We start from the raw sequence: 27037 nt of genomic DNA on the forward strand, positions 1-27037 counted from the left end.
AGCACCTTTATTTTTAAGAGTGTAGCACAGATGAGCTGATGAGTTAATTCAGCTGGGTTAAACATGAGAGACATCATTTGCTGGAGGGACTTGAGGAATGATATGAAAGCCTCTGGGGGTTGAGTCCTTTTACACAAAGGTAGCTAAACAAAAGTTTCACAGTAGATTTCAAACCAAACAAATCAAGCCTGGTTCAGATCAGGTTCAGCAGGTTCACAACACGTGCAATAAACATTATCCAAAAAGTGCCAGATTCTGCAGCGAACACCCAGTCGCTCAAAACATGAAAATGTCAGCACACAAGGCATATTAATTATATCAATGCAAGTTCATGACTGGAAAGTGTTTCAATCCACCTGAATTCACCCTAATGTCAGTCAGATGCGTTTACATTATGACTGTACCTCAGATGCAATCAACTGAAACCCTGTCTGTGACCCAAATGGCCAATACAATTACAATTTCTAAGGGGTCTCAAGTGGGGTCTTAACAGTATTGTTTGTAGTCCTTTTGTCTTCATGCATAAAGTTCTGTCACACAGAGAGAACTTTGCATTAAGTTTTTTTTTTGAAGGCCAACATAACATCACTACTGAAGAACTGTGTTGTACTACCTTCAATAAATTCTTCTCCTGTTTAAGCTTACTTATTTTAAGGAGATCAATATATCATACATAAAAATAAATAATACATTCAATGTATAATATTTTATAAATCCTAACATGGCCCAAAACACTATTGGACAGGGTTGCCAGGTCTGTGTAACAAACCCAGCTCAAAGACCAATCATAAATAGCCAAAAACATGCCCAGTGGCCCTATCCAAATTGTAAAACTCAACACCTGCCACTCCCAATCCTAAAATACACATTTTACAGTCGCTGTTATGTTTTAAACACAACTTCAACTTGAAAATCACTAGGAGTAATCATAAACGGTCACAAAGGATCTCAAAGGCCCTTCCCTCACAAAACTCATAAAGTAGCATAGTTTTATCATTGGTAGAATGTAAAATATTCAAAACATGCAGTTCTGGCTATTATAGTTTATACAATATTGCAATACTTTAAACCATGGAGAAAAAAAAGAAAAGAAAATAAAGTTAAACTTGTGGCAATAGAAAACTGCAAACTTGGCAATACTGCTATGGAAAACTTTAGGGTAACACTTTATTTTAAGGTGTCCATAATACAGAGTAATTACCTAATTAAGTACTTAGTAGTAGCTGTTGTACTTACATGAAACAAAATGTACTTACCATGTAACTAAGTTATGGAACAGCCTGTACTTACAGTTTGTAATTATGTAGATGTAATAGGCAGCTACTGTTACACATATGTAACAGTACTGTTACAGCTACTGTTACTACTTATGTAACCAAAAGATTGTTACATGTTGCAGACTTTATACAATGTAATTATTAATGTACACAGACATAAGCTACTTAAAATAAAGTGTATCAAGTTTGTACTTAAGTGTACTTCATGTGTATCTATACTGTACACCTTATCCAGCTGCACCTTAGTTTGATTTAACCCACCAGTACACAGCTTAAATACATGTAATACCTTTCTAATTACATTAAAATTACAGTATACTACACAGGCATAAGCTACTTAAAATAAAGTGTATAAAGATTGCACGTAAGTGTACAAGTAGCTGTGTAACAGACTCAGTCTGTTGCATATGTGTAACAGTAGCTGCCTATTACACCTACATAATTACAAACAGTAATTACAGGCTGTTCCATAACTTAGTTACATGGTAAGTATATTTTATTTCATGTAAGTACAACGGCTACTACTAAGTACTTAATTAGGTAATTACTCTGTATTATGACACCTTAAAATAAAGTGTTACCAACTTTAGTTAATGGTTTCAATGGCTAACAGTTGATGGCTTTTAATGGTACCTGTAGTGAAAACCATTAGAATTTCTGTGATGCTTTCTTTTTTTTGCCATGCATATTTGACTGCTGTATTTGACCTGGTAGTCTTTGAGTGCTTCACCAATGTATTATTCCAATACATAAAATCAGGAAGCTTGGCCAAATTGTGAAGAAGAATTTATTCAAGGTATTATTATAGCACAGTTCTTCAGCAGTGATGTTAACATGCAAGTCTTCCAAGAATCTTAACCCAAATACTGTTTGAACGAAACTTTATTTTTGAAAAGAAATGTCACAAAAAATAGACATTGTACTGTTAGGACGTCCCACTGGAGACACTGCAAACAATCCCTTAGAAATTCTAATTGCATTGGTCATTTCCCTGTATATGGGCCGTTTGGCTGCATGGGCCATTTGGGTCACACCTTTACAAATACAGATGCAGCTGATTGCACATACAGTCACAAATATAAATACATCAGGATCAGATATCTGAAAGGACTACAACTGCAATTGTTGTATCTGTAATGCTTTGAGTTAAAATCTAAAGACAAAAGCTGTGGTTTTGTACGTTGGTTTCAAGCATGTTCAAACTGGTTTAAACTAAAAGAACTGTGTTCTCAGGATAATAATACTTTTGTTTCATAAATGTTGTAAATTCAGTTTTATCTTCTGTATTTTTCTTGCCAACAGATATCACAGTGTGGTTTGGTAATTATTACACTTTACACTTTTTTGGGGAAAAACAACAACAACAACAACAACAAAAAACAGCAAACTGCCTTTGGCCTAATACACTTTTTTTCTTTTTTTTTAATATAAATAATAATAAAAATAAAGTTTTAGGATAAATAAATAAATAAAACCAACAAACATTCTGGGTGAGGAATGAAGAGTGAATATATTTTTGGTATTCATTCTGTATATGAATAATGTAATATGAGATTTGTGAGGATGTATTGGCAAGTTTCTAAATATGCAAATTCAGAAAACACTGTAATATTTCCAAAGTCTTTTTTTTCTCTCTGTCTTTTTGAAAATTGGAATTTGCCTGTCAAATTTTTTCCCCCTCAGACCATCTGCAGACTCGCCGCTAGAGGCGCTGACGAGACGGAACCCATTTGAGAAGTGAAGATGGAAAAAAAAAAAAAAAAAAAAGGAAACAGCACAGCATACATAAAAGTCCTTTGATTTGAGGTTCACTTCATAATTTGTCATGGTTTTTGGAGCAGAAAAAACGCGCTGTGGATATAATCTTCATTTTTTGTTAATCTAGATATGTATATACTTTCCACAACATGTTTGTAAAACATTATTGCAACAAAACATACTAAAATTGCTAATTACTAAAAAAAAAATACTGTAGTTAAAATTTAGGCAACAAACAGTGAAACAAGTAACTTGTGAGTCTAACAGAAGAGTTTTCTTCATCCAAGCAGATGAAAAAGTAGTTTGGTCATAAATGTAAAAAAACAACAACAACCAAAAAAAAAAAACACCTTGCTCTGCATGCGCAAATTTGCTATTACATGGAAGCATACAGTTGAGTTATTTTGCTCATCTAACCCAAAAGATGGGCCAGCTGACGTGATGCCATCCACATAAAGGCATTGTGTGAAATTAATGCATTTGCAAATTGAGAACCTGCCCTTGCATGATGGCGGATGAATGTGTCCGTGGGGCAGACCGCAACATTAATATACCTCACCAACAGTGAAGCATCGGCCGCCAGTGGCGTGGACATATCAGGAAGAGAACAGACAAATTCACTGAAATCAAATTTGAGAGTTCTGTTTCTAGAAGAGAAAAAAAGTGCCCCGGAAAGACCCGCTCGTTTCGTCATTTTGAGATCCGAAGGGGAGGATTTCTTCATTCCCAGAAAATTTCTCCGCATGACCCGCATCATTTTGGGAGGTAACAAAGTGGAGCACCCGCGTCTTTCCTCATTCACAAATGATACAATGTAACGGGCGCTTTGGTCTCAATCATCCGGAGCTCATGTTTGTGTGCGCGGTAAGATCACATCACAATTCTCTCAAATGTGATCTGAATGTGTTGTGCAGTGCATGATCTGTTGATTTTTTTTTTTTTCCCCCCTTTTTTTGCGGAGCTGCTTTCGAAATAAAGTTTTGCAGCGAGTTTGTGTTGCAGTGAATTGTTGCATCGGTCTTTCTGTCCTGCTGTCTGTGTGTTTGGATCGAGCGGAGGCTTTTGCAGGAAATTTGTGGAGTTGAAATCAGACGGGGTAGGGTACAATCTGAAAACACAAAAAGCACACGCAGCAGCCATGTTTGCTGAATTTTCCTGTGAATTTTACTCTTCTCTGGCGACTGGAAAGAAAGGTTGGCTCGAACTGTTCGGTCGTTCACTAAACAACTTGGTGAAGTGAAGTTCGATGCAGATGAGAGTAATGAAAGTGTGATTACAGAAAGACGGCGTTATTTTCGAAGAAATTAGAATGTAAATGTGGTTTTCGTTTTTTGCAGCGAAATTAGCGCCATCTGTCGGTAGATATTTCGAAAAATTAAGAAATTACAATTAATTTTGCTTGCAGGGATGTATTTTTTTAATATTCCACACTTTGTGTTGCCGTTATGGTTTAGTCTGTGTATAGATTGGTTAGTTGTGGTTGTTTTCGCGTTTATGCCTCTTAGACAAACTTCATCATCATGGTGTTTTGTGTTCGTTTAAATATTAACATATTTTTATCAGTCAAGCTGTTTTGAAACGCAGCAAATTTCTTCAGTGTCACAAGAAAACAAAATATCGTTAAATGAAAAGCCACTCTTACCAGCTGACATTTTCCTTTCGCACACATATTATTATTTTTTTCTTCTTCTTCCACAGCTCAACTGCAAATATTATAATGATCAGTCAGACCTGACAGTGAGTGCAAAATAGATGGGATTTTGTTCCTGTGTCATGAACAGAAAGCTGCTGAACATGTTAATGGTCTCACGTGTTGGGTGTCTGAATAATTTTGCTAGTTACATGAGGGAAGTGAGAATATTTGGAGCTTCCTTTTCAATGAACTGAAGATAGCTTTTCACATCAGTTTCAAGTCGTGTTGCATGGAACACAAATATTTTAAATATTTAACAGTATTTTGTAAAAAAAATAATAATAATAATAAAAAAGGCGGGCAAGTTTATTCAGCAAATGTTTAAAATATATTTATTATTAAGTACATTTTTTTTCTGCTTTTTACATTAAAATGTTTTCTGTCATTGGCTGAAATTTGGTAATGATTTACTGTTCTTAATGTCATTTGTCTGAAAGATGACTACTACATTTGTTTTTTGTTTTTTTTCAGTAGCTGAAATACTGGTAAACAAGACATGCAAATGCATTGAGGGTAATTAACAGTTGTACTTTGAAATCTAGATGGACAGCCTTTTTGTAGCCTATGTGAAAATGTATTTTTTTCAGTTCTCTTATTTTTGAATTTTAACACGTACTGAATTCACAAATTAGACAAATGCATCCTTTGTGACCTTGTCTCGTCATCTCATTCTGGAAAAGGTGACCAGCATGTAAGAGGCTTTAAAGGGATTGTTCAAAAATGAAAATTCTGTCATGTAGTCATCCTTATGACATTCCTGTATGACTTACTCTTTTTCTGTGGGACACAAAAGATGTTCTTAAACAACCTTGGTCCCCAATGAGACATTTTTGTTACACAAAAGAAAGCAAGTTATGCAGGTTTGAAACAATATGAGGGTAAGTTAATTACCTTTTTTTTTTTTTTTAAATAAAATAAAATATTAGTATTTTTAGGTGAATTATCCCTTTAATGCAAATGAACAAATGTCAAAAAACATAAAATTTTTAGTGGCCTCCAAAAAAAGGAAAATGCTTCTTTAGAGCTTATATAATATAGTACAAAAATGAATTGATCTGTTTCTTAGTATTTGTTGTTTTGCCAATTTTCTTTAAAGGGATAGTTCACTCAAAAACGAAAATGTTGTCATTAATTACTCGCCGTCATGTTGTTTCAAACCTCTAGGACCTTCGTTCATCTTCGGAACATCTTCATCTTTGATGAAATCCGAGAGCTTTCTGATCCTAGGGTCCTAACATGATCAAGGTCCCAGGAATGTACCAAGAACGTTGACAAAATAGTCTGTGACATCAGTGGTTCAACTGTAATTTTTTGAAGTTACGAGAATACTTTTTGTGTGCATAAAAAACTAAAATAACAACTTTATTCAACTAGGGCTGCTCGATTAATCAAAAATCATAATCGCATTGATTTGGTCAGTATTGTAATCACGGTTATTTAAGACTATTATTAGTTGGCCATATGACCAATACTTTATATGAAATATTTATTTAGATATATATCAAAAATATGTTTTCTGTATAAAATGAAAATGCTTTTTATTTTTTTTTTTTTTTTTTTAATGCAAGTCTAAAGTATTCAGTTACAGCCTATACAGAAATTGAATGATCTAATGTAAAGTAAAACAGCATAGTCTTCACTGTAAGAATTAAACTTCCTTTGTTTCTTAAAGCTACAAATGACCTTCAGTTAAGGTAAATTTTATTTATATAGCACATTTAAAGCTACAACCCACAAAGTGCTTTACACAATATAAAAACACAATCATAAAATATACATTTATGAAGAGCTAAACACAATATATGATGAAGCAAAAAAGATCAAACCCAAAATATCACAAAATATTAAAAGCGCATCTGTACAGGTATGTTTTCAATCGACATTTAAAACAGACACACATTCAGATGATCTAATATCCACTGGCAAACTATTCCATAGTTTTTGGAGCCCTCACTGCAAATGCCCTATCTCCTTTTGTTTTATATCTAGTTCTTGGAACTACCAGCAATTCGTTAAAAGAAGATCTAATAGATCTCCCTGTTTCGTAGGATCTCAGAAGCTCAGCTAAATAGGTGCCAAGCCATTTAAAGCGTTATACGTCAATAAAAGAATCTTAAAATCAATCCTAAAATAAACAGATAACCAGCTAAAACGGGTGTAATATGATGAAATAACTTTGTTTGTGTCAGTAATCTGGCTGCAGCATTCTGCACTAATCGTAAACACGAAAAATCACGATAATTTAAAGAAAACAAGGCATCACAATTGTCAAGACGGGAAGAAATGAAAAGCATGAATAAGCTTCTCTATATCATTAAAATTCAAAAACCGTCTCACCTTAGCAATATTTCTTAACTGATAAAAACAAGACTGAACCAACTTCTTGATATGAAATTCAAAATTTAAATTAGTATCAAAATAAACACCCAAATTTCATACTACCTGCTTATTATTCGGAAAAACCCTATTTAGAGCAAACTCAATCTGATTTTTACTCGAGCTCTGACCAATTATCATAATTTTTTTTTTTTCAGTATTTAACTGCAGGAGTATTTCAAGAGCTGTTTGTGATTTTTGTCTTTGGCTTTTGTTGTTTGATTAATATTAAGCACACAGTCGCCAGCAGGAATATAGCCCGCTGTCACTTTAAAAGCCGCACGGATCCAGTTTACTGTTGCACATGTATTTTCATTCTCAACTGTTTACGTTCATTTATTACAAAGCCGACGAGGGTTTACGTGAATAATCACCAAGCGCACCGCTAAAAAAGGGGGCGGAATGGAGCGCAACAATTGGTTTATCTCTATTATTGTATTGTCATAACTGTTGGAGGCCGAAATCAAAATTGTATTTTGATTAATTGCACAGCCCTATATTCAACAATTCTTCTCCCCCGCCTGACCCTAGTGCCCTTTTTGGAGAGTACGACGCATGCGCGTGCTTTGATCTGCACGCAAACTCTCCAAAATGATGCTAGGGGTGTCACAGAGGAGAAGAATTGTTGAATAATGTCACTATTTTAATTTTTTTTTTGCACAAAAAGTATTCTCGTAGCTTCATAAAATTACCGTTGAGCCACTGATCTTTACATGGACTATTTTGTTGATGTTCTTGGTATGTTTTTGGACCTTGAACATGGTAGGACCCTTGCTGTATAAGCTCTTGGATTTCATAAAAAAATGTTAATTTGTGTTCTGAAGACAAACAAAGGTCTTAGGGGTTTGGAACAATTTGAGGGTGAATGACAGAAGTTTCATTTTTGGGTGAACTATCCCTTTAATGATAGAATGAATTTTGTGTGCTTCAGTTGAACAGTTATTCTAAGGATCTTCATTTAGTATATGGACTGGTTTACATGGCTGATGTCACGTGACCTAGATATCAAACTTTTTACATTTTCAGAACCATAAAACTTTATTGCTAGGCTTACAAGAGGGAAAAAAATCCCATGTTTTTTTTTTTATGTGTTCTCAGAAATTTGGAGCCACATAAATTCAAAAACGGTTTCTTTTTGCCCCTTTCAAATCTGAAAACACAGAGACTCAGCTTTTTTAAAGAAACAACATCACTATGGAGGTGTCAAAGCAGCAGAAATCCTTTTTAATGCTCTTTTTATGCTGTGGTTTTATTTGAGTTGTAAATGCTTTGGTCGGAAGTAGTATTCAGCCCTATATTGTGGAATCGGGCCTGTTTTGGTCAGGATTTGCTCCTTAAACATAAACCCACACTCTGCCCTCCAACTGTTACTAATCTAAGAATAGAATTTTCATGGAAATTTTTAGAAGCCTGCCTTTCCCCCTTTTGTGTAATAAATTTAGGGATTTTTCCATGCAAGCCGTCCGGCGTCTGTAATTTTCCACTGCATTTCAATGTCAGTACATGTAACTTGGAACAAGTGGCTAATTTTTAACCCATTGACCCTTTTGTTTTCAGATCGTACTCTTGTTTGGCTGAATTCAAGAAAAGCAGACAAGGAAGGAGAGGAAGTAGAAGCGAGCAGTTGACTCCTTGAGCTCTGCACCACAAGGTAAACTGCCTTTACTGACGACGTTTTCATCAATGTTTCAAGCCATGCAAGCCAACGTGGGGTGCCCTTTCCATTTTACTTTAAGGAATAGTTCATTTAAATGTGGAAATTGTTGTTTCAAAGCTGTATGCTGTTATTTTTTACTGACAAAATAAGAGTTGTTGAAGAATCTTCACTCAGCTCTTTTCCAGATGACTACATGAAGCTGCAAAAATAACCACCATAGAAGTATCTGCAACACTTGCCTGTAATATTGAAGTCTTATGAAACCATATCAGATTTGTTTGACAAACAGACCCAAATTAAAGTCATTTTTCTTTTCCTGCTGCCATTTTTCAAATCTTTTTTTTTTTTTTAATCTCAGTGCAGGTGAGATTTCATAGTTTCAGTGTAGTGGAAGATTATCAGTGAATAACAGATTTTAAAATTTAATTTGATTTCTTTGCGTAAAACTATTGTATGGTTTCAGAAGGCACGGATTATAGGGGGAAAAAAAGCCAGTTAATACAAAATGCGTAAAAAATGCAATTCATGGATACGATTGTGTGCTTTTCTTTGTTTAATTTTCTTTCTTTATTTATTTTTTCAGAAAAAAAGAGTGAAGAAGGTTTGTTAAAATAATAGAAGAACGAATAAAAAATATTAATAGAAAACTTCTGTCAGCTAAATTCATGTGGTGCAATTAACGTGGAGGAAGCAAAAAAAAAAAAAAAATGACTTGAAAGCAGCATTTGCGAAACATTTTGTCACTTCAACGTTGTGTAATGATACGATGGACTTTCGGTGGCAAATATTTAGGCCGCTCAGACTTCATGTCAGGTTCAAGGTTGCTAAACTTTGCCAAAATTTTGCCTTTTGTGTAAATGTAGGAAAATGATGGTCACATTTACACAATGCTTCAGAACATTGTGAATGTAAATGTAGTCCTAGAGAGGAAAACTGGAGACATGCATGACTGTGTGTTAAGGTCAATGTAGTCTCTAAAAATTATAATATGATAATTTGACCTTTTTATGATAATGCAAAGTTAATTCAGGTTGCAAATATAGTGTGACTCTCAAAAATTTAATATTTATAAATGAATTACTCAAGATATTGGCAAATGATATTTAAAAAATGGCTTCGATATGATTAAGAAGTGTACAACATAACATACAGTAAATGACGACAGTGTATTTTCTTGGTGAACTACTGCTTGAAATTCTTCATAAAGTGTGGAAACTGAGCTATAAAGTGACACAGTTGCTGTGCTGTGCAGTGCTTTCTCTTAAATCCCTCAGAAACTCCATTAATGTCCTGCTTTTTCCCCAAAAGCAATGAATACAAAATGACTCTGTGATATTGTGACTCTGTAGGATAATGCTTAGCCCAACTGCCTTTATTTCACTGTAGGATATGTAAATTTAGGCCTTATTTTTGATTCTGGTAATTATTAATGTTACGTCACTCTGGGAACCTAGATTTCATAATATGCTACATTGACTCCATACGGTTTGTTGCTCACAGCAAACTCTTACTGCTAAAGCGGCATACTTAAGAGAACTCGGAGACGACATTAGTACCAAATTAGGGTTGTGTGAATAATTGTTTTTTTGATTGTTTAAGGGCATTCTGATATTGTACTTTGTCTGCTTTTATTTGGAAATTAAATGGCAATGTTAGGGATGGGTTGGTTGAGTTATGTTTCTGTATACATCATATAAACATGTCCAATCAACCAAATTTAGGATGTTGCACAGCTTTTTTTCCCTGAAGAAAGACACGGATAAATGGTAATGAAAGCCAAAATATTAAATGTCATGGATGGATATTTTGTAGAGGGGGGTCAAAATGGCAATTTTCACTTGCCAAATTACTGGCGAAAATGAATTGAGAAAGATGACAGCATCATTAATTTATTTTACGCAGACATTGGTAGGTATATTAGGAAAAAAAGTTGACTGTAGCAGTTGTTGACTTTTGGTATCTTCACTTTAAGGCCCTATATGGTTCAGATCCAGAGAGATGGGGATCTCAGTGTGGCTGAATGAGTAAATTGTACACATTTTCAGTTGTCAAAAACCAAATGTGGGTCACTTTACATACAGCCTATATATATATATATATATATATATATATATATATATATATATATATATATATATATATATATATATATATATATATATATATATATATATATATATATATATATATATATATATATATATAATTTTTTTTTTTTTTTTTTTTTTTAAAGAAGAATATGTGAAGAACAAATAATGTTGGAATTAGGATTGTATCTCGGTTTCCTGAGCACTGGAAATATTCCTTTACCCAACTGTCACCACTATAATGCAGTTACTAAAGTCAATGGATTTTATTAATATATTCTCCTATCTCTATGTAAATAACATAATGATGTTGCCTTTTACCCCACTGTAAAATGTCTGTAATATTTATCCATGCCATTTAATTTAATATTTTGTCTTTCTTCTTTTAGTGTTTTTTTTATTTATTTTTTATTTTTTTATGATAATAGTAATAATTAAAATCAAAATTTGACATGGAACAACCTAGTTCATTTTGCTGGAAATGTAGCCCAAAAAGTTTTGGTTTTGTTCTCTTATTTTTATTTTCCAATAGTCCAGTAGATTTAATATGTAACAATTAAGAGACAGTCCATTTCATATGATGGAGATGATGATGATTATTATTATTAGGGTCTTCTCACAAATCAAAAGATATGATTTTTAATTAAAAAAGGTCTGGGATTAGTGCTAAAACAGCTGCTTCACAGTTAGTTGATTAGTGAGGTTGGCTAGTTGATTGACGTGTGCTGGTATTAAGTAATATGACATACATTTATAACTAACATGCATGATTATTGTGACACTACAGTGAAAAATGCCTAGATTAAACAAAACTTGACTAATAGGTTTTCAGGAACGCTCTGTGGCTTAATTTCCATCAACAGATGAAGATTCACACAGCACTCTTAATCAGGTTGTGTGCTAGTCTTTTAGTACATGTCAGCTCTCCTCACTGATGCTTGTATGCTGGCTATTGCTGGTTCATCAATGTCCCACAGCTCTGTGATTATTGTTGCATTTAAGTGTAATTCTGACTCGATGGTGCCTCAGAAGGTAACTTTGCTCCAGTGTCTTGTCCCATGCACTGAATATCTGAACGAATCACGACACACTGACACCTCCTGCTTAAACCCCAAAGCCTGAAGGATGGTGAGGCCCCACTGTCATGATCTTGAGTCTCAGTACAGATACAGACCAAGCCCTTCTGCTCCGTGGGAAATTTCTAATCAGCCCGAGCTCGCCTTAGGACAAAGTGCCGCCTTAATTTAGTTTAAGTGTCCAGTTTCTTAAAGGGATAATTAATCCAAAAATGAAAATTGCCATCAATTACTCAAACCCATGTTGTTCCAAACCTGTATGAATATGTTGAATATTCTTCAAAACATGTTTCAGCTGTCACTGCCCATGCAGTGAATGTATTTGGCGTGCAAAACAACCTTTTCAATATAATGAATACAACCTCAGCCTTTTTCCAATATATCATATTTTGAGTTAGACATGAGAAAGAAATGCATACAGGTTTGGGATGCCTATAAGGTGAGTAAATGAGTGAGTAAAACTTTTCAAATTTGAGTAAAAAAACATACTTTAAGCCAGTATGACTTACAGTCATGGCCAAAAATATCGGCACCCTTGGTAAATATGATCAAAGAAGGCTGTGAAAATTAATCTGCATTGTTAATCCTTTTGATCTTTTATTTAAAAAAAAAAATCTAACCTTTCATTGAATAAGAATTTAAAATGGGGGGAAATATCATTATCGTATAAATGTTTTTTCTCTAATACACTTTGGCCACAATTAACGGCACTCTTTTATTCAAAACCTTTTTAAACCTCTACCTTCTTGCCAGTTTAACAGCTCTAGATTTTCTCCTATAATGCCCGATGAGGTTAGAGAACACCTGACAAGAGATCAGAGACCATTCCTTCATCCAGAATCACTCCAGACCCTTTAGATTCATGTTGGTGCTTCTTCTCTTCCCACTCATTTTCTATAGGGTTCAGGTCAAAGGACTGTAATGACCATAGCAGAAGCTTGCTTTTGTGCTCAGTGACCCATTTTTGTGTCGTTTTTGAGGTTTGTGATTGGATTATTGTACGGTTGGAAGATCCAAACATGGCCCATTATAAGATTTCTAACAGAGTCAGTCACTTATTGATTTTTTTTTATCTGTTGGTATTTGATAGAATCCATGATGCCATGTGTCTAAACAAGATGTCCAGGACCTCCAGCAGAAATATAGGCCCACAACATCAAATATACAGCAGTATATTTCATTGTACACATGGGGTACTTTTTATCCCTGTGTTCACCAAACCCATCTCGAGTGTTTGCTGCTAAAAAGCTAATTTTTTAGTTTCATCTGACCATAGAAGCCAGTCCCATTTGAATTTCCAGTCGTGTCTGATAACTGAATATGCTGGAGTTTGTTTTTGGATGAGCTAGGATCATTTTTCTTGAAACCCTCCCAAACAACTTGTGGTGATGTAGGTGCTGTTTGACAATTTTTTTTTTTTTTTTTAAGGTTTTCTGACCCCGAGACTCAGGGTTTGTTTTCCCTCATGCAATTTCATAATTTCTGTGAAATTATGGCTGGATAATTTCATGTTCATAATCACCCTGGAGTGCTCAAAATTGTGAATATGAATGGGAATATACTTTAGAGTTATTTTACTCATAAAAATGTCTAGGGGTGCCAATAATTGTGTATTTGAGAAAAACATTTATTTCATAATGATATTTCCAATCTTATTATCCAATGAAAGGTTAGATTTTTGTGAATTTTATAAATAAAAGATAAAAAGGATTAATAGGGGTTACCCCGAATAGTCGAAGATTTGATGCTTCGATAGGAGGAACCTGATTCGTCTCGCAGTCGAATATTCGCAGGGTGATTTGATCATGCCATTTTGGCTCAATGTCTGATTTCACATAGAACTACCGGTTTTCTCCCAATACGTTAATATACAGCCTCTCAGGATAATGCTGTAGGCCTAAATAAGAATCTAAAAAGAAAGAAGCTTTAAATAAACATTTTAACGTGCGTGAATAAATCCAACCACACCTATAGATTTAAGTTTCACCTTCCATAATACGTGACAGACAGAGGAACATCTTGGTGGCAGGGATTTAAATCTTTAACAAGACTCAAATTGATACAAGCAGAGTGAAAAACTGGATTTTTTTCAATCAGGTGGGTTTCAAGTGATTTCAAAACATTTCAGACGGTTTATATAAGCTATATCGTGTATATATTATTTATCTCGTATAAGATGCATTTGGTTGAGCTGTGCTGCAGTAAAGCGCTTCATTGTAGTACTACGGTGACCTTTTCAGGACAAACAACAATGCAGAATATTAATAACTATGACTGGGACTGTCATATACATAAAATTATAATGAAAACACTATTATAATAAAACGCTGTGAATGTTTAAAGTTTAGTTGCCGTGTTTCTGCACGTTGTTGCACGAAGAACTCGCCCTGCTAAAATAGAAGCCCAATAGAAACCATCACAGAAATTCTAATGGTTTCCATTAAAATACCATTATAAACCATTAGCTTTTTCCAGTAAAACCATTACAAAATTCTTTTGTAGTGTGTTTTGGACATTTTTCCAATAGGATTTAACATCCCACCAATAGAATCCATCACATACCAGTAGACACCATTATGGTTTCCATTTAAAACCAATACAATTCCCATTAAAACCATTACATTTTCTATTGTGTTTTGGGCAGGGTTCTATTGGTTTTTTCAGCAGGGGCGTCCACAAAAGGAGTTCATTCAGAGCCGTGCAGACACGTTCATGTGCTTTCATTCGGGGCATTTTGTGCATATAGCCTATAAGTTGTAATATTTACGTTATGTTGTATAAATAACGAAGCATATTCTATATGAGATAAATGATTAATTAAATTCCATTGATTAAAAACCTGCTATCAAATGCTTCATTCAACCTGTCATCTTCAGTGCGCGCAGCTCCAAACAGAAATGCAGATTAACTACTGTCATATACATAATGTTATAATGAGAGTACTACTGTAAAAAAAAAAAAAAAAATTGTGAATTCTTAGGGTTTCGCTGACGTTTAATGTTAACTATCTTTTAATCAAAACATAAAACATTATTTTTGTATCTGCGAGGCGACGTTGCACATTTTCCCTGTGTGTTAACGTCAGTAGGCTAATTATGACTGTCTGTCTGACTTGACTCTTGGTAGTGTATTTTGCCCCGCCCCCAAACATATGATTCGACTATCAGTCGACTATCGGCAAGATTTGAAAGTTCCGATTCGACTATGAAAATCCTTAGTCGGGGACACCCCTGAGGATTAACAATGCAGATTAATTTTCACAGCCTCCTTTGATCATATTTACCAAGGGTGCCGATATTTTTGGCCATGACTGTATGTTCAAATTATATTAAAATTTGTTTTAATTTTAAATATTTAAATAGCACTTTGCTAAACATTATTTTGAGATCTTTTAGTTTACAAGGCCAGTTTGGGGTTTAAACAAATAACTAAAACTCACAATAACAAGTTCTTTAATCTTTCAGCTTGTTTTGTAATGCAGTTTTAATTGTGATTACAGTATCAATAATACCTTGTACCACAATATCATTTCAGCAGTTGTCAGATTATATCATTTGTATTGTGTGTGTGTGTATATAATATGTATGCTTCTTATTTGCTGTCGTAGTTTAATTTTAAGTGACCGCTTGCACTCAGGCTGACACAGACTCTATGAGATGACTGATGATCCATGTTATCCCAGCATGATTTGTGAATATTCCAAAGAGCATCTTATGTGCTTCAGTGGAAGCAAGAAAATCTGACCTTTTGCACAAAATGGTTAACATGGTCAGTGTCACTGATTTTCTTGCATTTGTTTAGTCACCTAGAAGTACTCAAGAATCTTAAAGGAACAGTTTACACAAAAAAAAAATCCAAAATTTACTTTCTTAGTTCTTTGAAATACAAAAGATATTTTAAAGAATTTGTTCAGCTGTTTTTGCCCATTACAGGTTCAACTGGTTTCATGCTTTAAAAAAGACTTAATGATATTGTGCTAGCATTTCACTATATATAATGCCTGTTATTTTGCAGTCTGGTGTATTTTGCTGCAACATGTAGACTTAATTGGAAAATAAAAATAAATATTGGTGACCAGGTTGGTACGGGCTGATCATAGTGTTTGTCACAAATTTCCTGTTTGGGAAATTTGGTTCAGTAAATTAACATCTGCGTCCTAGACATGTGTTGGTATTCGCTAATACATAAAAGTAAATTAATTAATTAAAATCATAATAGTGAACATGCACTCTAAATACTTAATATTTGTAAATCCTTAATATTTATTTTCAAAACATTTCTCTACATTTAAACATTTTTCCATTTTAATCTGGACTAAAACATGCCTGAAAATATCTGACAATAATCATATTCCTTATTATTGTTCTTTATAGTTGTTCTTTTGCACTTTAATATACTTTAAAGTAGTGGTTGACTAATATATTTCATTTGATTTATTTGTTCATATTTTTTGTTTGTAATTACTGGCATCGATTGTGTCAGGGTCTTTTATTTTCACAGTATGCATAACTTTTATTTTGACTCAGTGCGCACAGAGCTCCCATTTTCCATCTTCATTAGTTTTCAGTTTAGTCAATTCTTAGAGCTGTTAAACAAAGTAAATGGTATATGAAAGTATTACAACAATTGCTTTTCTGTTATCAGTAATGCTAATAAATCCATGCAGAATTGTCAAAAATGTGATTACTGGTTTAGAATGAGAGGGGAGGGGAGGGGAGGGTCATGTATGGGTGTCCCTTATTTTGCCTCACTGAATGTGGCGACCCTAGATAACGTTTGGCCACATTTTAAACATGTTTTACTTATATATATATATATATATATATATATATATATATATATATATATATATATATATATATATATATATATATATATATATATATATATATATATTTTATTTTATTTTATTTTATTTTTTTTTTTTTTTTTTGTGACTTGTTTTAATGCAATTATTTTTATATGCTAATTTGATACTACTACGTGCCTAAGCCGAACTCTAACTCAGTGTTCTGCTGTGGAATACACACGTGGTCAGAATTGTTGGTACCCTTGGTAAATATGATCAAAGAAGGCTGTGGAAATAAATCTGCATTGTTAATCCTTTTGATCTATTATTTAGAAAATTCACAAATCTAACCTTTAATTGGAGAATAAGAATTTAAAATGGGGGGGAAATATCATTATGAAATAAATGTTTTTTCTCTAATACACATTGGACATAATTAACGGCACCCTTTAATTCAATACTTTTTGAAACCTCCGTTTGCCAATTTAACAGCTCTAAATTTTCTCCTATAATGCCTGATGAGGTTAGAGAACAACTGACAAGAGATCAGAGACCATTCCTTCATCCAGAATCACTCCAGACCCTTTAGATTCCCAGCTCCATGTTGCTGCTTCTTCTCTTCAGTTCACCACTCATTTTCTATAGGGTTCAAGTCAGAGGACTGGAATGGCCAGCAGAAGCTTGGTTTTGCGCTCAGTGACCCATTTTTGTGTTTTTAAGGTTTGTTTTTGGATTATTGTCCGGTTGGAAGATCCAAACATAGCTCATTATAAGATTTCTAACATAGTCAGTCACTTATTGATTTTTTTATCTGTTGGTATTTGATATAATCAGTGATACCACGTGAGTGTTTGCTGCTAAAATGCTAAATTTTTAGTTACATCTGACCATAGAAGCCAGTGCCATTTGAAGTTCCAGTCGTGTCTGACAACCAAAACTTTTTTTTTTGGTGAAAGCATTTTCTTTTTTTCCCTTTTTATTCTTGAAGCCCTCCCAAACAACATGTGGTGATGTAGGTGCTGTTTGATAATTTTTTTAATTTGTTTTGTGTCCAACATGTTTTTTTTTTTTTTCTCAAATACATTTATTTCATAACGATATTTCCCCCCATTTTAAATTCTTATTCTCCAATGAAAGCTTAGATTTTTATGATTTAAAAACAAACAAACAAACAAACAAAAAAAATAGATCAAAAGGATTAACAATGCACATTTATTTTCACAGCTGCCTTTGATCATATTTACCAAGGGGTACCAACAATTCTGATCACGTGTGTATGTTTCTGTCCTTTACATTGGTCATTTTGTAGTCATGTCTCTCATATGCAAGTCTGGATTGAGCATGCGGGTAGTTCATGGTGACCGTAACTCTTTCAAGTTGCCATAGGCCTCTTGATGTCCTCTTTTACTGTGGGTCCTTTTGCCCAGATACTTTGGAGGGTGGCCAGTTCTGGGCAGATTTATAATTGTTCTACATTTCCTCACCTTTTTATTATTAGCTGTGCTTGCTATATCCCATACACTTTCGGAAAATTTTGCATGTACAATATGGATAAGTAATATTATCATATATAGATGATATTGCGCATATAATGTCCATATGAACAGCCAGTTAACAAACGGTTATTAACAATATCCCGAAAAATGGCGAATGAGAGTAAAGTTTGCCTGATGTTCAGTGCCGACTGCTGATTATAATGGCTGTATAATTAAAAAAAAAAATAAAAATCATGAATGCAAATATTGATTTGATGTTTCTTTTATTTTGTAAGTTAACTCTGCAATTAAATATTTTAGACATCATTTTATTCTGTAACCAAAAAAAGTAAAACTACATTATGTATACATTCAGAACAGTCAGTGATGTGTCTGATTAGAAAACTATATATATATATATATTAGTATTATTTTTTTGACCTGCAGTTTAAAAAAAATAAAGTTAGTAATAGAAAACCTATTTCTGAATATTTGTTTTACATGACATCAGAGTTTCCAGCGTTGGCAACTCTAACCAACTGAGATTGTTGTACTAAAATATATTTAAATTTAAATAAAAAATAAATAAAATTTTATATATATATATATATATATATTATTTTATATTTATTTGTTTTGTTCTTAACTGCCAACCTTTTGGAAAGGAGACATTTAGAACCACAATTTTAAAAAATATGCTTTTGAGGAAATTTAGTTGAGAGATTCTGCTTTGGTAGTAATTCTGTTTAATGTTTTGCTATCTGGAAAAATCACTTCCTACGACCCGTGTAGTATTCTCTTATTTCCAGTTGCATTTGATGACACACGAATCGATCATGTAGCTCTTATTTGTAGTGTATGTGGTTGTGTAGTTTTTGTCAGGGAGCAAGTGAAATTATAACAGTGCAGGTTATAAGGTGGGATAAAATTCACGAAATAACTGCTAGCCGTACAGCATTAACCCCAGCAGATGTTCAGTCCTCTGATCTCTGCTAGACATGAGAAAGTATCGGGCGATTAAAGCTCCGGGTGAAATAATGGAACATCCAGCAAGATGAAAAGCCAGGGAATGTAATCATGAATGCAATAATTCAAAATGAAGCATTTATATATTATAATAAATGATAAATAACCCTAATACAAATTAATACATGTATAAATAATAAAATGACAATGAATAATAAAGTAATAAATGCACAACACTCAAAATTGTGGGGCTGTAACGATTTTTATAATGTTTTTCACAAATGTGTACATGTCTGCCCTGATTCAGAACACGCACACAGAGAAACCCTCTCTTTAGTTTTATAGTGTCACAATGGAGCAGGTTCAGTCTCTTCATCTCCTGCTTGTTTTGCAATTTTGATTTCCATCAAAAATTTAATCACGAGTGTTTAAGGGCTCAGCGCTGGCCTGCATGCTGCCCTGAATTTCTAATTTTAGTCTATTCTTTCAGGATTTATTTTTTGTATAATTCAAGTATGCTTTTCAATATCTCCCAGTTATTAAATTTTAATTCAGAGATCATTAGCATATAAATTGAAAAGGCTTTTTTGAGTTGCCCACTCAGATGAAATTTAAGAGGAGATATTTCTTTTTTTCACCACTTTCATTTAAATGTAAAATAGTAAAAAAAAAAAAAAAATACAAACAAAATAAATGTATTTATTTATTTTTTCGCTTTTTTTTTTTTTTTTTTTTTCATGGCGGTGTTTTTTTTATGATGGGAACATGTCAGTGTGTTCTGGTTCAAGGAAACTAGGGCTGTCAGCCTAATCTCTTCCAGTCATCTCCTGAAATAGCCTGAGAGTAATAAATTCTCATTAGATGACAGTGTTGAAATTCTGCTCATAGTTACCACAGTTCAGAGCTGGTTTTCAAAATGAATCAGTGAAAGAACATACCTGTGCACACTAATAATGCCTCCTGGCTCTTCTTCTGATGGACATACCTGTAATTAAGAAGTGCTGTCCACACCGTTCTATATCTGACTTGTGATGCAAGAATATATTGACTTTTGATCATGTAAATTTAAAAATGACTGCCTTTCTTCCGATTTTCATTTTGTTTTTAATTTGTGTTTTACATTTCAGCATGGGAAGTGATAAAACGGTATCATTTCAGTCGAAGAATGTTAATTTGGTGGTTCTCATCTTTTGTCGTATATTTAGATTTTTATTTTATATATATATTTTTTTTTTATAAAACATTGAAGCTTAGGTTGTAACACATTCTAAAAGCCAAATAAGAACAGCTAGTGTCTGGTTTGATGTTTGAAACCAACTAGTATGTTTTAAAACACATCCACCAGCAGAAATGCAGATCATTTATGAATTAAATAAAAGATCTGGATTTCTGTTTTGCTGATAAGAGCACTATGCTTTTTATTTATTTATTTTAATATATGTATATACATATCATTAAAGCCTTTAAATAATAAACATTTATCTCTACTAACCTTGCAAACTTTGGGAAATCCAGATGTTAGATCTAATGGACTGTGCATTAAATCCTGAATTTGAAAAAAAAAAAAAAACAATTTAATGTGTAAGATACAAGGCGTGTAAATCGGATGCGTAGAGTTCTGTTCTCAAATTTGCTGCGCTATTTCACATTCGCAGCTATCATATTCATGTCATATTCACAGGGCACTGCAAATATGAATTGCTGTCTAATGCTTTTTGACAAAGGAACTATTAAATTACGCTAGCAGCATCTCTGTTCATCTACTTGAGTACTGTGCGTTTCTTTATCAACAAGCCACCAATTCAATACTTTTGTATGCTGTTAATAATCATTTTTAAAGAAAAAAAAATATTGAAGTATGCTAAGCATAATAATAATAATAACAATGTTCCTATTATTTGTTTTTGTTGGCTGTTATTATGAACAGTCCATTAGTCAGCATATCCATCGTGAAAACTGACGATCGCAGCCCAGTGTTCTGCCCATTTTCGATCCCTGCCAAATTATTACCCCCTCTCGTTGAAATCACTACCTGATTGCCTAATCCTAACCACTCCCACACACCTAACCCTAAACCTACCAATACTAGGGGGCTAATAATCCGGCGGGGGTCAGAATTGGGCACAACACCGGCTCACAGATCAGTTCAGGTTCATTTTCAATCTGCACATGACCGAAAGTGCTGAGATCTTTGTAATTATGCTGCCTTCACGTGCTATCGGAATTATTGTAAATATGAGTTTCCTAATCGGAAATTGGACGTGAACGGCCTCTCAAGTCGTATTTGTTACTGGGAAATTCGGAAATAATTTTGATAATTTTGGCGTAATTTTGATAACTTACAGGCATAACAGGTGTGCATTTATTTATTTTCTTTGTAATTTTAATGTTTTAATTTGTTTATTTTATTTTTATTTTTTTAGCCTGTGTATTTATTTCATTTTTTTTTTTTATTAATTTATTTTTTTAATTTATTTTTTGTATTTCCGTTTTAGGTATTTCAGTTCAAGTTAAACAAAATTATTGGAGTGTTATGTAAGAAAAATATAGTGATGATTATGCATTACTCAATCTCATGTTTTGTCATGGTTCTTTTTTTTTTTCCGCATTTTGTGCCAAAGGAACTGTCTCTCTTTTACCTCCTGAAAGAAAACTTTGAAGCCCTGAAGCACAATATGTGTGTGTGTGGGGGGGCTGCGGGGGTGGGGGAAAAAAAACTAGTGTGAGACCTTAGATTCTCTCTCGCTCTCCCAAAAACTTTTGTCTCTTGAAGGCTAGCTAATAATTAGCATGCAGTACCAAATGATAGTGGCACCTGGTGGCCTGGACTGGTACTGCAAGATAACTGTTAGATAGCCCCCCCTCTCTCTCTCTCTTTCTCTCTCTCTCTCCTGTTGCCTCTTGAGAGAAAAGAGAGAAAAGAGAAAAAAGTTTTTGAAGAGGGTTTTTTTTTTTTTTTTTTTACCCACAGAGGGAAAAACATTCAGTGAGAGGAAAAAAAACAAACAAACAGCCAACGAGCCAAAAATATTGGCACCCTTGGTAAATATGATCAAAGAAGTCTGTGAAAATTACAATTCAAATTCACAAAAATCTAACCTTTCATTGTATGATAAGAATTTAAAATGGGGGGAAATATTATTATGAAATAAATGTTAAATGTAATACACATTGGCCACAATTAACGGCACCCTTTTATTCAATACTTTTTGAAACCTCCATTTGCCAGTTTAACAGTTCTAAATTTTCTCCTATAATGCCTGATGAGGTTAGAAAACACCTGACAAGAGATCAGATTAGATTCCCAGCTCCATGTTGGTGCTTCTTCTCTTCAGTTCACCACTCATTTTCTATAGGGTTCAGGTCAGAGGACTGGAATGGCCAGCAGAAGCTTGGTTTTGTGCTCCGTGACGGTTGGAAGATCCAAACATGGCCCATTATAAGATTTCTATTTCAGAGTCAGTCACTTATTGATTTTTTTTATCTGTTGGTATTTGATAGAATCCATGATGCCATGTGTCTAAACAAGATGTCCAGGACCTCCAGCAGAAATATAGGCCCACAACATCAAAAATACAGCAGTATATTTCATTGTACACATGGGGTACTTTTTATCCCTGTGTTCACCAAACCCATCTTGAGTGTTTGCTGCTGAACAGCTCATTTTTTAGTTACATCTGACCATAGAAGCCAGTCCCAATTAAAGATCCAGTCGTGTCTGATAACTGAATATGCAGTTTGTTGAATTGGAGATTGTTTTTTGGCGAAAGCATTTTTTTATTTTTTCTCTTTCTTTTTCTTTCTTGAAGCCTTCCCAAACAACATGTGGTGATGTAGGTGCTGTTTGATAATTTTTTTTTTTAAGGTTTTCTGACCCCGAGACTCAACCTTTTTCTGCAATTCTCCAGCTGTGGTCCTTGGAGAGTCTTTAGCCACTCAAACTCTCCTTCTCGCTGTGCATTATGATGATATAGACACACGTGCTCTTCCAGGCAGATTCATAACATTTTATGTTGATTGGAAATTCTTAATTATAGTCCTGATGGTGGAAATGGGAATTTTCACTGCTCTAGCTCTTTTCTTAAAGCCACTTTCTAATTTGTGAAGCTCAATTATCTTTTGCTGCACATCAGAAATATATTCTTTGGTTTTTCTCATTTTGATGGGTGATTAATTTGGAATTTGGCCTTTGTTTTCCCTCCTATTTATATTTCTGTGAAACGGGAAGCCATGGCTGGATAATTTCATGTTTATATTCACACTGGTGCGCTCAAAATTGTGAATATGAATGGGAATATATTTCAGATATATTTTACTCATAAGAATTTGTAGGGTTACCAGTAATTGTGTCCAACATGTATTTGAGGAAAAAAAAAAAAAAAAATTATTTCATAACAATATTTCCCCCCATTTTAAATTCTTATTCTCTAATGAAAGCTTAGATTTTTGTGATTTAAAAAAAAAAAAAAAAAAATAAGGATTAACAATGCACATTTATTTTCACAGCCTTCTTTGATCATATTTACCAAGGGGTACCAACAATTCTGACCGTGTGTGTATACAGTATGTATATATATATATATATATATATATATATATATATAAGACTGCAGATGCATGCATCAAGCTGATTTTATTTCTCTGCAGAGAGTTCTGTGCGATGCACATATAGTTGTGGTTATTTTCCTAAACATAAATCTCTGCTCTTCTGCACTGTTATGAATGTCTCCCACACAGAAGGGAAATACTGTATGCTTTTAAAATACTTCCTCTGCATTACTTAATTCAACGTGAAATTAGATTAGGCTGCTGTGTGGAGTTTCTCAATTTGTTTTGATTGGTTCTAGTTTTTCTCTAACGTTCTTCTTATTGTTCTCTAATAGTTTGCAAGACATGAATTGTCCCACATGCACAGTTGTTGGAGATTTGAACATCTATATTTTGTTACATATATTTACACGTTAAATTTACACACACAAACACACATTATATATTTAAATTATAATGTATGTACAAATATTTAGCTCTCTGGGTGCTTAAAATCCCGCTACTGTTTTTGTGCAGTTTCCTTCACTCTTGCTGAGCAGACCTGGAGTCATGAGTTGTCAGGAGGTGCCGAACCCCAGCCAGGAGCCGAAGGACACGGCTGTGGTCCCCACAGAGGCCGGAGCCACACAGGCAGTACCGACAACGTCCCCGAAACTTCCCTCAGTGAACGTAAAGACCGAGGTGGCGTCTCCCGTGGAGTCTGTGGCCAGTAACGGCAAAGCGAGTGACGGCAACATACCTGCTGAGATCTGTGTGGTTTTGGGAAGCTCTCGTAACTCTCAAACACAAGGTACAACTCCAGAAGCATGTTTAGTAATGAGATGCTAATGGGTGCCGTATGTGCATGTAAGCTACACATGCACTTCTGATTTTTAGTTATTCGGTTTGGAATTAAAAAAAAAAAACAAAATGTTTCTTTGAAAGAAATCTCAGTAACGCTGAGGGACCAGTTCCTACTATTAACTAGTTGCTTATTAGCATGCACATTACTAGCATATTGGCTCTTTATTAGTATTATAAAGCACATGTTCTGCATGATCATATTCTACATCCTTAATTCTACCCAATACCTACACTTAACTACCTTAATAACTATTAACTATTATTTTGATTGCTTCTGTTGTCCTCATTTGTCCTCATTTTAGATAAGTGTCTGCTAAATGACTAAATGTAAATGTATTAATAAGCAGCAAATTAAGAGTTTGAGGCAAAAATTGTAGTTAATAGTGAGAATTGGACCTTAAAATAAAGTGTGACCGAAATCTCTTCTGATCACCATGGCTGCATTTCATGCACAATTGCTGCATGATCATAAACACAGTAAACTTGTGAAATATTATTAAACTTATAATGACTGATTTCTATTTTAACCCCTTAAACCCAAAGTGTACTGTTGTACTATGAACTGTAGTATGTCAGATGGTATGGCATCATACAGCTCAGATAGTCATGTGCCTATGTCATTTGAAAGGTTTCACAGAGTAGAATACAATAAGCATAATTGCATTGGGCTTTTAACTTGTAACTTCATGAAACATGAAGTTATTCATGCTCAGATTGTAGAAAATTGCTTTCTAATGAAAAATTACTTTCAGCAGGTTCTCCCAATTAAAGTGTCTGAACTCACTATGATCTGTCACTTAGATTTAAAGATATTCCTTATGGAATTATAACAAATGTATTTGCCTTCTGGGTGTCAAGGGCTAAAAAGAAAAAAAAAGGCTACCTTGGTTCCAAATGCTATAACTTTTGATTATTTTATGCTATCACCACAACATTTGATTTAGATGCAGCTCACATGTAGGGGAATTTTCCTCCTCTGTTATTTCCTTCCTGAGATATTGCATGTAAAATTAGAAAGATAAGAGAAATTTCCCTTGAGCACACTTTTTTTTGTGTGTCTTATCAACAATTTCTCAGCAGGAAAATGCCAAAATGCAATTCAAATCTATTTTCTAAAAATCTAAAAGGTTTTCTGTCAAATGATACTTACCATTTGACTCTCATTTTGGAGTTATGAGTCATTACTTTTTTATGGAAACTCATTCCCGCCACTTTGAGAAAAAATGTAATTCTGTAAGTCATAAAAATGATACATTCTCATAATTATGACCTAGTTACTCATAATATTGAGAAACCCTCTCATAATAATGACTTACTATGTCATAATAATGAGAAACTTTCTTGTAATTATGCCTTAGTATCTCATAATAATGAGAAACCTTCCCATAATTATGAGTTAATATATCATAATACTCAGGGGAAAACTCATATACTTTCTTGAAATAATGAGAAACTTTCTCATAATAATGACTTAACATCTCGTAATAACGAGAAACTTTCTAGAAATAATGACTTATTTTATTGAAATAATTACTTATTTTCTCATAATAATGAGAAACTTTCTCAAAATAGTGACTTATTTTCTCGAAATAGTGACTTATTTTCTCGAAATAGTGACTTATTTTCTCGAAATAATGACTTATTTTCTCATAATAATCAGAAACTTTCTCGTAATGAGAAACTTTCTCGAAATAGTGACTTTTTTTCTCGAAATAATGACTTATTTTCTCATAATAATGAGAATTTCTCTAAATAATGACTTTTCCCATAATAATGAGAAACTTTTTTGAAATAGTGACTTATTTTCTCGAAATAATGACTAGCCCATGCATACACAACGTGACGGCATGCTAGCAAGTAGCAACATCTGTTGGTCAAAGCCATGCATGAACATCTAAAGTGTATAATCTGTCACTATTTCAGATAAATTATCTGTATGTAGTCTTTTGTTAATTTGTAGCACCTACCAACATGTTACTTTGCCAGACAATGATAGTTCATGACTTCAAACAGATATAGAGGAATATATTCCAACAAAAATCACATGCATTTTATGAAGAAATGAAAGCCAATACACAAACTTAATGAATAGATGTTCATTTCGGTGATTTGTTAGTTTTATTAGCTAGCACAAAGTGTTGTTTGTTACCATGGCAACCGCTTGGTCTTCAGCGTCCGCTTCTTGCAGGACATGTGGACCTGAAAAATGCTTAATGTGGCTTAAAGTGTAATGACAAATTCAGGATACAATGTTATTGATCATGCATACAGGCAAGCATAAGAGCCCAGAATTTGAACGCAACACCCAAAGATGCACGCCAAGCGTTTTTCTATAGAAAATGCATAAGCGTTGCTGTTTTACATTTACATTTAGTCATTTAGCAGGTGCTTTTATCCAAAGCGACTTACAAATGAGGGCAATGGAAGCAATCAAAATCAACAAAAGAGCAATGATATGCAAATGCTATAACAAGTCTCAGTTAGCTTAACGC

The 27037-nt window shown here is 33.8% G+C and overlaps 1 protein-coding gene across 4 annotated transcripts in view; it reads left to right on the plus strand.

The window, feature by feature from the left end:
• The first annotated feature begins 2113 nt into the window (after window positions 1-2113).
• znf618 (zinc finger protein 618) overlaps window positions 2114-27037 on the plus strand; it is a 68762-nt gene continuing 43838 nt past the window's right edge. For 2 of the 4 annotated variants that reach the window (XM_058775467.1, XM_058775470.1), the window contains exons 1-3: window positions 2114-3899; window positions 8662-8755; window positions 24219-24492. In XM_058775467.1, coding sequence (XP_058631450.1) covers window positions 24252-24492 — 241 coding nt within the window. In that variant the 5' untranslated portion in view covers window positions 2114-3899; window positions 8662-8755; window positions 24219-24251. Of the gene's footprint in view, window positions 3900-3921; window positions 4132-8661; window positions 8756-24218; window positions 24493-27037 lie in introns of those variants that run through there. The other 2 variants (XM_058775469.1, XM_058775468.1) reach the window with 2 other exon arrangements.

The sequence above is a fragment of the Onychostoma macrolepis genome, chromosome 05 (genome assembly GCF_012432095.1).
Source record: "Onychostoma macrolepis isolate SWU-2019 chromosome 05, ASM1243209v1, whole genome shotgun sequence".
Lineage (NCBI taxonomy): Eukaryota > Metazoa > Chordata > Actinopteri > Cypriniformes > Cyprinidae > Onychostoma > Onychostoma macrolepis.